Here is a 10949-nt window from a genome sequence, read left to right as displayed (position 1 = left end):
AAATGGTGGAAAGGGAAAAAAAAAAATTTCATCAGGAGTGTAATAAATGTCTTCAATGCAGATAAAGATAAACACAAACCCTGGATTAAAGCAATCCTCTGGAGTGTCCAGTTTTTATAATTGACCATCTTTAAGATTGCACTCAATGAATGGCAGTAATTTTGAATATGTGAAAATCAAACATTTGAAATGGTATTCTGTCAGTTGATTGCATTTGTAAAAACATGAATGGGACATTTAAAAGAATGATACGACTACTTGATGCAACAGGAATCTTGAGTGTCCACCTTTAAAAGCATGCTACGTGGAAGCCTGAGGATTCTCCGAAAATATAACACAAAGAACTACTGTAATTCAAGTATCATGTTCAGTGTAAAAAATGATGATGGCTGAGAAGTCTCATTAATCAGGATGAAAATGATCTTGGCCACAGGAAGTAGTTAGCTTGTCATGAATCTTCCAGCTCTATGGAATGATTCCCAAAGCTCCATTTGGCTACTTTGGGTCACTGCTAATCTAGTTCTTCCCTCACTTCCCTCATGTCTGTCATCCCAGAGTGCTTAATAAACTTAACGTAAGACCACCTTATTCAACGATTTTATATATAATTCCTACTTTGTCTACATGGCATTTATGCCTAGTATGATAAGCTTTTGGCACTAAGAGGTCAACAAACTGAAGTGATCATTTTAAATAAATTATATATTTGTAATGGCTTTCTATATAGATGTGTTCTATTTATAATATATGGAATTCTGATGGCTTAATTCATCAAATTGCACTGCAGTATTTACACAATAGCATAAATAGATTCACAGAAGATTTTGGGCACCAGATGCCCCTCCGCATGCACCCAGTGTCCAGATTTAGGCACATGTTTACACAGGCAGTAGGCAGTGTAACGTGTGTAACCATTGCTAAGGCAGATTTGATTGGATCCAGCCCAAAGTATGCAAAAATGGAATTGAACCCTCAACCTGTAATAATAGTGTTGTGTGTTCTGGAAAGCTGAGTGTCAGGCAGAGAGGTAGCCCCCCCCCCAAAGAATGATGCTACTTGGATGACATGGAGGTTCAGGATAACATTTACTTGCCATCCCAATCTCAGAGTAAATTCTAATTTCATAGAGCCTTCATACGTTTCATAAAGGCTTATTAGACTTGTCCACTGAAGTGGAAATGTCAGTCCAAGGCCAAGGCTATCATATGTATGTCATTAGTTCATACTTAGATAAAATGTATTTTGTTTTTGTAGTAAAAACAGAAAGTTATTTTGTCTTTGCTCCACATGTGGTCTCATTGCAGCCAACAGAAAGAGAACAGCAGTGCTTGGTGAATTTGCTTGTCTATCCATGTTCTTCCCTTGTTGGACACTCAGGCTGAATTAATCTGTAGTTCACTTCACCTGTGGCTTTTGGGTGTGCTTGCTCTGCTGACAGTTGTGGCCTGTGTCCTGGGCCTTGTCATGTCAGTGTGTCTCTGAGTACACACATCTGTATGTCTGTCTCAGCTCTCCACAGACATGGCTGCGATGATGATCTGCCACCTTGTAGGCCAGCCTTTGCTTCTGGGCCTGCTCATCCTGCTCCAGGCCTCAATGATCTGACACACACACACACACACAACACACACACACACACACACACACACACACACACACACACACACACACACACACACACACACCACACACACACACACACACCACACACACACACACACACACACACACACACACACACAAGACAAGACAAACATGAAATCAGCATAGCAGGCAGGGAAACACAAGGTTACTGTACTTTGTGCTGCAAATTCCCTCTTGTTACTACACATAGACAGGCTAAGGGATACTTTGATAATAGTTTGAATCTAGATGCATATGTTTTGAATGCCACCCTGCCCCCCACTACTATAATGTGTAAAGTTATTGAGGTATAGGGCCTCACCTCTTGGCTGTACTTGCTGACGTAGGCGTAGATCTCGTGAAGGGCACTGAGCACATTGAACTCATTGGAGTGAAGGCGGGCCTGCTCGGCCAGGTAGGCATTCATGTCCTGGTCGCTGATGGCAGGCAAGCGGTTTATGTCTGCGTAGTACCTAGAGGGAGACAGAGACACACACTGTACTGTCAGCAGCCATCAAGCCTGGGGGTTAGAGCTATTCTGTCAGCCCACGTGTGACTGTAAGATATAAAGGTAGTCTGGCTAATAAAGTCTATCTACCTCAGTYATTTCAGTGGGAAATAATAACTAAGAATCAAATTAATAATATCACAGTTGAGTGATGTAACTAACACACACATCTCACCTCTCTACCCAGCTCTTGTAGTGGGGGATGTCCTTGGCATAGAGTAGCTTGGTGGAGGGKGAGTCCTTGCCCAGGCGATGCTCTGAGGTAGAGCAGGAGTCCATGAAGGTCTGCGCCACAACAGACAGACAGGCATCTGTGATGCTGCTCTTGTGGATGTCAAACACAAACTGAGGGTTCTTGATCACATTCACCCAGAAGCGCAGAGGCAGGCTGGGGCAGAGAGAGGACGAGAAATCAAATTTTCCAAACAGTCTATATATTAAGACAATCAGTATAAATTCATTATTTTGTGCTGTTGCTTTCAAGTAGCATATTAAATCTGCACTCCCTCACCAGTTGCTTTTCCATGTGTGGCGAACATCCATGTCATGGATGCCATGCTTGTCAGCCTGCTCGTCCAGAAAGTCAAACATGTACTTGATGGCGAGTGGCAGAGCACTGCCCCAGCAGACGGTGCTGAACAAAGTCTCAAACAGGTCATCGACAAACTTCTGCAGCGTACCCTAACAAAACACCACAGCAATGTTAAAAGCACACCATATCGTTGGAACATACTTACTGAATCTGTAATTGCTAAGATGCTCTGGGAGAGGGTGAGGTAATACCTTAGTAGCCAGTAGCCTGGTCAGGTAGATCTCTGACACCATCTTGGAGCCGCGTTCGCCCTCCTTCTGGTCCCCGTGGTCGTGGTTCTTGACCAGGTGCCACACCTTCACCCCGCTCTCCATGTCCGGGGTGAGCATGGGCATGCGGGAGTGAGGGCTGTCAGGGCTGGTGGGGTTGGAGCGGAATGGTACATCTGCAGACAGACGGACGGTCTCAAAACATGAGCAGGAACATCAGTAGGTCAGGTAGAATAATGAATAGGTAAGTGAGTGGTTTGGTGGGGATGGTGGCTCCAGGGCAGGCCTGACTGACTGACCGTATCGGCTAATGCTGCGTGGGAAGCTGGCTGAGGAGGGCAGGTTGTAAGAGGACATCTGCTTGGGCACCAGGGCCACCACACAGCGGTCTGATACCTGCAGGGTTCATAGGAGAAACACAAGGATTCATGTCAGTTTGACCCACTCCCAATTCAACATTATTGGGTCAGAATGATTTCCACAGAAAATGACATTGATATGATGAATCCAGCCTAATGAGACCTATAGGAGTTATTTAATTTACTATTTGAGATATATAATGAACTTGATAATACAGTCTGTGAAATAAAACATGCATTTGCAGTGATCTAGCAAGGACTATTTTTTAGATTTCGGTTGCTATGCTATAAATGCCATGGATGATGCTTTGTGTGATATCCATTTCATGCTGAGAAATGTCCTGTAGGGTCTGCTCACTTATGCTATGTGCATGCCTTTTGCAGTAAAGCAGGCTCCCAACATGAGCAGAAGTCACTTCTGCTGCTGCTTTGCAGATTCAGCTGTCACACAGAACCAGGTACGCACCAGAGAGACTAAAAGTAATTGAGGAAAATTGTTCACATCCTTGATAGATTTTATCAACACATTACACCTCTTTCAAACCTCTCTCCTGGTGTGGCAGCCAAGGCTGAATGTATTTGTCTCTTGGCTTCATGCAAATGTGTTTTACACCCCAGCTGGAGAGTCAGAGCATTTGTGGGTATAGAGTGAGATTAACTGTAATGTGTTTATAYTTGTGCTCTATTTGGAGCTGTTATGAACACCCCCCGTGATTTACCTGTAGGAGGAAGCAACTGACTCATACAGGAGATGAAAGAGGTGGATCAGTTTAGTTTACTATGGCCAGAGGCAGCAGTGAGGACAACATACTGTACATTCATGTCAGTGAACTGTGTGATGGGGATTGGGGAGTGAGTGGCTTGACCTGGTAGTGCATGAGGGTGTTGAGTCTTTTCCAATCGCCTTCAATCTTAGTGGTGATGTCTTCATCCTGCAGGACCACACGTGCCGTCCTCCCCTGGCGCCATTCTGTTKGGGATATAAACACATGGGTACATCTATGAGTCCCTCAATAAGTCAAACAAGCAGACAGAGAATAATCACTTGTTTATCTCAATATCAGTTATTGTAGGTCATCCATTAATTCCGACTGGAGCCAGTCTGACTCACCTAGGTCCATGTCTGCAGCGCGGGGCCTCTGGGAGAAGTGCATGTTCCTACAGACAGCATCCAGAATCTTCTCCTTCACCTGGGTGATGGTGTCACAATTGAGCGCCTTGACAGGGATCTCAGGGCTGTTCTCATTGTCTGGGTTTACACAGCTCAGAGTCTGAGTAGGGACCAGAGAGAGGGAGAGAGAGAGAGAGAGAGAGAGAGAGAGAGAGAGAGAGAGAGAGAGAGAGAGCTGTCAGCACTACCCACTGTCCCTCTCTATACACTGGTCTACTGGCTGCATGGAGGAGTCTCTCCTCTCATTGTGTGCCATCTCTTTCACAGCTTTGGCCAGAAATGTAATTTCACACTTTCAGCTGGATGCTGGGTTGCCATCTCCAGCGGGGCACTAAACGGGTAATGAAACACAACCTCTCCGACAGGGCGATCAGAGAGGTGTCATCTCGTCACTGGGCTGCTCTCAGCCTGGGGGAGGAGGCACACTGCTGCTGCATCCAACTTCTGCTTTAGCTGCAGACCATTTTACCCAGTAGCCAAGCAAAGACTGGAACTGTCTGGCCCTGGTTAGATAATGGAATTTAATTCTTAGCTGATTGTGTCACTGAAAAGCATGTAAAATATTATTTGGCTCTTTTGGCTCTTTACTGTTTTATTATCACGCAAAATAATTATCCCTTATTCAGCAGTTTAACATAAGGGCACCATGAGTTGATATTTACAGAGCACAGCATTTTGCCTACCAGCTGTGTTGTAAGCAGAAAGGGGGATACCTAGTCTGTTGTACAACTGAATGCATTCAACTGAAATGTGTCTTCCGCATTTAACCCAACCCCTCTGAATCAGAGAGGTGCGGGGGGTTACCATAATCAACATCCACGTCTTCGGCACCCGGGGAACAATGGGTTGACTGCCTTGCTCAGAGGCAGAACGACATGCAGGCAAGCGTTCCACTATCATGGTGGTAACTGAGAAAATATTCCAAGTGGTTTTAATGGAATCTGACATCTAAGACAAATTGTTGTGTGGTATGTTGACTCACCAGGGTCTTGTATTCAATCTGTTGGCGGATGAGTTTGTCTTCACTGAGGGAGTAGCGCGCCTCCCCGGTGATGCAGTCTATAGGTCCCTTCTCCATCTGCTGCTTGATGGCACAGTACAGCATGAAGAGAGGCTCACCTGCACATTCCTTTGTCCAGGGAGGAACAGAGGATGATAGAAGAGAGGATTGAGAGAGGCAGGAGAGGAGAGACATGCCTGTGAGCTATTCACCCCCATATGACTGGGATTCAGAGAACAGAGCATGAGTCATCAACTCTAATAAACTCCAGGTTGCTTAGCATTGATTTGTAGAGACCAATAAGACCTGCTTGACCTCTGAGGTGAACATTATCGCTCTACATTGTTCATAAAACATATTCATATCACACATCATGGGACACAAGTGTAATCCAAATGCACATAGAAATCCATCAGGTGTATAATCAATAACAATCATTAGAGGATTGCAGTAATACATCAAGCTGACTTCTGCAGTGATGAGGTTCCAAGTCATTGATATTACCTTAAGGAATTTGTGAAGTAGAAAGGCAAACCAATTTGTCAGCATCTTCTCTGCAACTGACTCAGTTCTGCAAGAAAGAGACAGACGGATACATTYTTAACAGGTAGATGTCTAAAGGTAGATTGGTCTGATCATGTAGATATACAAAATGCTTATTAAGAGGTAAAAAAAACAATGTTTATGTAAAAGTATCATGCTGCTCTGCATGGTCTCAGTGGACTAACACACCAAMACCTGAGTGCTGCTGCTATAGAACAGAACCTATTTGGGTCATGACATAATTGTGCAAAAGCTACTGTGTGTCCTTTCTCTGTGTCAGCAGCACTCATCCCATCATCAAATGCTGTGTGTGCAAGATTAACTGATTTGTTATGTATCAATAGACAAATACCACACTAAAAACATACGTGTATCTTATATCTGATAAAGCAATMCAACGTCAAAGATAACTGTTAAATATTAGCCCTTTGCCTCCCTTTAGAGTTGACCATTTATCTGCATTGCAGCCTCCTAACTTGCTCATCTCTTTCTCTTGCTCATGCTCTGTCCATCATACTTMTATACCTGGCTGTCACTTCTTTCTCATTGCCTGCATTTCATTGTCTTTTCATGAGTGTAGAATGTTTGGGCTAACAAGGTCAGCCTTGCTGCCTCCCATGTTAACTCATTCCTATATTTAATGAGTGTGTCTCAGACTGAGTGCTCCCCCAAAAATCCTATGAAATATTTAGCAGGCTTCTCCCAGTCCTGGGAAAACAATGTGCAGAAGAAAGCAAGGTGGAGGGGAGGAAACGTGCGCTACAGCTGAATGTTTCATGAGTGGCACACAGAGGATAAGTCAGACTGACAATGGCTGTCTACACTCCGCATTCCTTCCCCTCTCCCTCTCCCTCTCCCTCTCCCTCTCCCTACTGTCACTGCTCCTGTCTTTCACCTGTCTGCTTTAGCGTTATCTATCTGTACCTGCGCAGCAGTAGTTTGGGGTGGTTCTTGCTCTCCAGGTTGCGCTCGATGAGGTCAGAGAGGAGGTGTTTGAGCACGTCGGTGGCGTACTCCAGACGGCCCTGCAGCGCGGTCATGATGAGCGAGGCCACGTAGCCRCGGTCACGCATGGAGAAGGAGCGCTGGAGCTCCAGAGTACGGATAAAGGTCAGCAGGAACACCTTGTTATTCACCAGCTGGGCAAACTGCTTCAGGGCCTTCTCCATACCCTGCTGCCCGCTTCCAGACACCTACACACACAGAGACACACACTTCCTCAGTTAGAGAGTAGAGGGATCTTGCGTCGGGATTATGATCCGTTTTGTCTCCCAATTGTAAAATGATTTATCTATGTATGCCACATTGGTTGTGTTTGTTAGATATTCTGTTTCTACAAGTAGATGACAAGGGGTCAGGTGTGGCCAGGTTTGTAATGGTGGTAATGGTTGGTTACCTCCAGCTCCCTGAGTACAGGATGGTCATCAATGCCAGGGAAGAGGACCCTCATGGTATAGGTGCGGTAGTCCAGGTGGGGGATCCCAGCCCTGTCTAGGTCACTGGTCAGCTCGTTGATGTCAGTCTGCAGCTCAGCGAACGCTGGGCACAATTACAGAGAATGAGAATGATTGGAGGACTTTAGTCCATATTCTAGCAATTTGTGAATTATCAGCATTATATTTATCTCAGTTGTCTGATAACGTGCTGGTCAGACTCACCTTCCTTGCACTCCAGAGCCACCCGAGACTCCAGGGTGTCCATCTGCATCTGCAGGCGTTTGAGAGTGAGGTCATTCTCGTGCGACTTTCGTCTGTAGGCCAATAGAACAATGAAGACGATGATGAGCAGCAGGCCTCCTCCAGCCGTGATGCTGAAGATGGCGGGGAGGGTGAGCAGGCTGTCTGAGCGGAAGTGGACTGCACCAGGAGAGATGTGGAGACCACCCACCTGGACCTGTACATTGGCAATAAACCATAAACACATGTGTACAAAGGCCATAAATCAAATAGACTTCAACAGACAGGGAAACCATACTGAACAATAGCTTCCTTTTATACATTTGTTTGACCTTGGTCAAGCTGCATTTTACTTAATAGTTTATCTAGATCTGGACTTAGACAGACAGAATRACTGACCATGACTTTGTGCTGGCCTGTGAGGTTTGGGGGCTCACAGAGGAGCTGTGTGTCAGAGACGGTGAGGGAGCAGGGTGTGTCCCCRATCAGCACGGTGTAGTTCAGCCTGGCCCCTCCAGATGCTGAGGGCACCAGGTTGCGCCCCTGCAACACAGAGAGGGAAACCCCACATCCATCAGGTCAGTAGATAGAACTCATCATCTAATGACAATTGTGCTACAGTTACGGCTGGGCTGGGCTGTCCCACCTTGAGTATGATGGGGGAACCAGGTTTCTGCTCCAGCACCCCAGACAAGCTGAGGGGCTCCAGGTAAGGGTTGGGGTAGTAGATGAAGCTTGTACTGTTGTAGGTGAGCAGGGCCTGCACATTGTTGAAAACAAAACCAAAYTCTTCYACGTGTTTCACTGACTCCTGCTCCAGTGTGTACTCTGCCTTCAGGGAGGGAGCGAAGCAGATTATCGTGGTGGTGTTGAGCACCTTACACACCTGGGGAGAGATCCACGGACAGTGACAGACAAGCAAAGATAAATATTTGTCAAGAGTTTTGAAATTACAATTGGCCACCATTTATCAGTACTATACAAGATACTGGACTGGAGAAAGAGATATCCTACTACGTTATCAGTGGACAGACTCACGTTGACAGACTCGTGGCCGGCGTACTTGACCCTGACCCTCGGCTCCTGCACCACATCCAGGTTGGTCCCGGTCACCATCAGGGTAGTGTGTCCACTATGAAACACAACGCATTCACCAATATACACATCCATATTGGCCTCTGAATAGGTGAAAAGATAAACTGTCAGTTTCCTCTGCTTCCTTTCGTTATCAAACCCTCTGAATGGGCCAAGTAACAGTTTCCTCTGCTTCCTGTCGTTATCAAACACCTCTGAATAGGTAGCCAAGATAAACAGTTTCCTCTGCTTCCTGTCGTTATCAAACACCTCTGAATAGGTGAGCCAAGATAAACAGTTTCCTCTGCTTCCTGTCGTTATCAAACACTCTGAATAGGTGAGCCAAGATAACAGTTTTCCCTGCTTCCTGTCGTTATCAAACACCTCTGAATAGGTGAGCCAAATAAACAGTTTCCTCTGCTTCCTTTCGTTATCAAACACCTCTGAATAGGTGAGCCAAGATAAACAGTTTCCTCTGCTTCCTGTCGTTATCAAAAGCACCTGATTTGCATTGAACTGTGCTTTGGTACTAAGAAAACATCTAATTGTTCTGGCCAGATAGGGCCAGATTGAAYGGTTCTGCCAGCTGGCTTCCTATTTATTCATCTATCAGGTATCCATGGCTGACATTTCATGAAAGCTACATGATTGTGCTACATATATGTAGATGCAATTAACACAAACAAACTAGCCGCGATATCATGTAGAGCTCCGAAATAGTTTGAGAGTGTGGGAATAGAGACCCACCTGAAGAGAAGAGAGAAACTAAATGAAAAAGGGGCACATCTGTCTAGTCAGCTTGAGACGAATCCAATCATTCCCACACTTCAAAGGATACCTAAGCCTAGGTGGCCACATGGTGTGACTGCACACAGATGATGAGACGATGGGACTTTGATTATAAGTCTGTGAAATCCCCTGTCAGTTGACAGAGTAGAAAGCCAGTAGCCATGCCGCTGCACCACTTCTCCCTGGCTGGCTGTCTCTATGTCAAGTCACATACAGCCCTGCACCAACCATCATGCATAATATGTGACTGGAAGGCCAGCAGAGCAGGCTGCTGCKGTGCCTTGCACCTTCACTCACCTTATTCCTCAGTAATATACAGCTGAACCAAATGGAGGGGGTGGGTGGGGGTGCATAAATAGGAGGCCATGTTATCAAAATATCAGGTTGTACACACAACTTATTAGCGGGGAGGTTTGTTGTACCTAGTGATGCTCCACTCTGGCTCGATGCGCTGGACTGTGGGATCCTCGATGTACTCAAAGCCCAGGCTTCCTTGCACCATGGCCAGATCTACACTGAGGCTGACCTGCACCAGGGTGGCGCCCRTCACAGAGGGTGCCGAGAAACACACGATCTCCGACATGGTCCGCCTGGGAAAACCAACAAGAAATACCAATAGGGTTCAATTCCCTTGATTCTGTCTGTACCTGCTCTTTACCGTGGTGGGAATCTTAACTCTACTACAGTGAGTTATGCACATTACAATGCAGGGCAAGTGAGCATTATGGTCTGCCCCTCCCTCTTTAGAGATGAAACATAGTAATTAGAGGATTTCTAGCTAATGGTGCCTTTTCTTCACCCTCCTGAGACTCACAATGAGGGCCCTTTTTGATCTTTAAATAGATCTCTAAAAATAAGAGTAGAAAACAATGCACTGTCCTGGCGTTCAGCCTTTCCACAGGCACTTTCATCAAGTCCCCACTTTTATATAAGGGTCTTTGTAGGAGCTTCAGTAGAGGGTTCTCGGTTGGCTTGTTCCTGTGCACTCACCTGTACAGCTCACAAGTCTGGTTTCCAAAGGTAACGTTCACACTGCTCCCAGCACCCAGGTTCTCCCCCACGATGGTGACCTTAGTGCCCCCAGACTCAGGCCCTCGGCCAGGGGTCAGTCCCACCATGGTAGGAGTCTATGAAAAAATAATTTTCTCAATATTCCACATGGCATGCTACTTTGTGGACTTTTTGTTGATGACTCATATGATAGTGTATGAGAACAAACTGTTCCAAAGCAATAATACTGTAGTAGAGAAATGTGTTCTATGTATGGTTTAAGATGCAGATCATACCTCAAAGGAGTAGAGCTGGGAGGACTGAGTTCGTAGTTCTGGTCTACATTCACCAACACACAGCTGGACTGGACCAGGTGCACTTCCCTGAGACGTAGAGGCCATTTTACACACAATCC

General features: G+C 45.7%; 1 protein-coding gene across 1 annotated transcript in view; it reads right to left on the bottom strand.

Moving 5' to 3' along the window:
• Positions 1–10949, bottom strand: part of LOC111967897 (plexin-A2-like) — a 73297-nt gene that overhangs the window by 5559 nt on the left and 56789 nt on the right. The window contains exons 14-28 of the mRNA XM_023993344.2: positions 10831–10948; positions 10535–10671; positions 9967–10134; positions 8720–8813; positions 8328–8567; positions 8081–8224; positions 7664–7898; positions 7402–7544; positions 6930–7198; positions 5967–6033; positions 5445–5591; positions 4403–4562; positions 4158–4261; positions 3232–3328; positions 2915–3108 (exon numbers count right to left, since the gene is read on the bottom strand). Of these exons, the coding sequence (XP_023849112.1) occupies positions 2915–3108; positions 3232–3328; positions 4158–4261; positions 4403–4562; positions 5445–5591; positions 5967–6033; positions 6930–7198; positions 7402–7544; positions 7664–7898; positions 8081–8224; positions 8328–8567; positions 8720–8813; positions 9967–10134; positions 10535–10671; positions 10831–10948 (2317 nt within the window). The remainder of the gene's footprint in view (positions 1–2914; positions 3109–3231; positions 3329–4157; positions 4262–4402; positions 4563–5444; positions 5592–5966; positions 6034–6929; positions 7199–7401; positions 7545–7663; positions 7899–8080; positions 8225–8327; positions 8568–8719; positions 8814–9966; positions 10135–10534; positions 10672–10830; position 10949) is intronic.

This window comes from Salvelinus sp. IW2-2015, linkage group LG1 (genome assembly GCF_002910315.2).
Source record: "Salvelinus sp. IW2-2015 linkage group LG1, ASM291031v2, whole genome shotgun sequence".
Taxonomy (NCBI): Eukaryota; Metazoa; Chordata; class Actinopteri; order Salmoniformes; family Salmonidae; genus Salvelinus; species Salvelinus sp. IW2-2015.
Note: the sequence above shows the minus strand (reverse complement) of the source record. Positions and strands in the feature narration are given on the sequence as shown.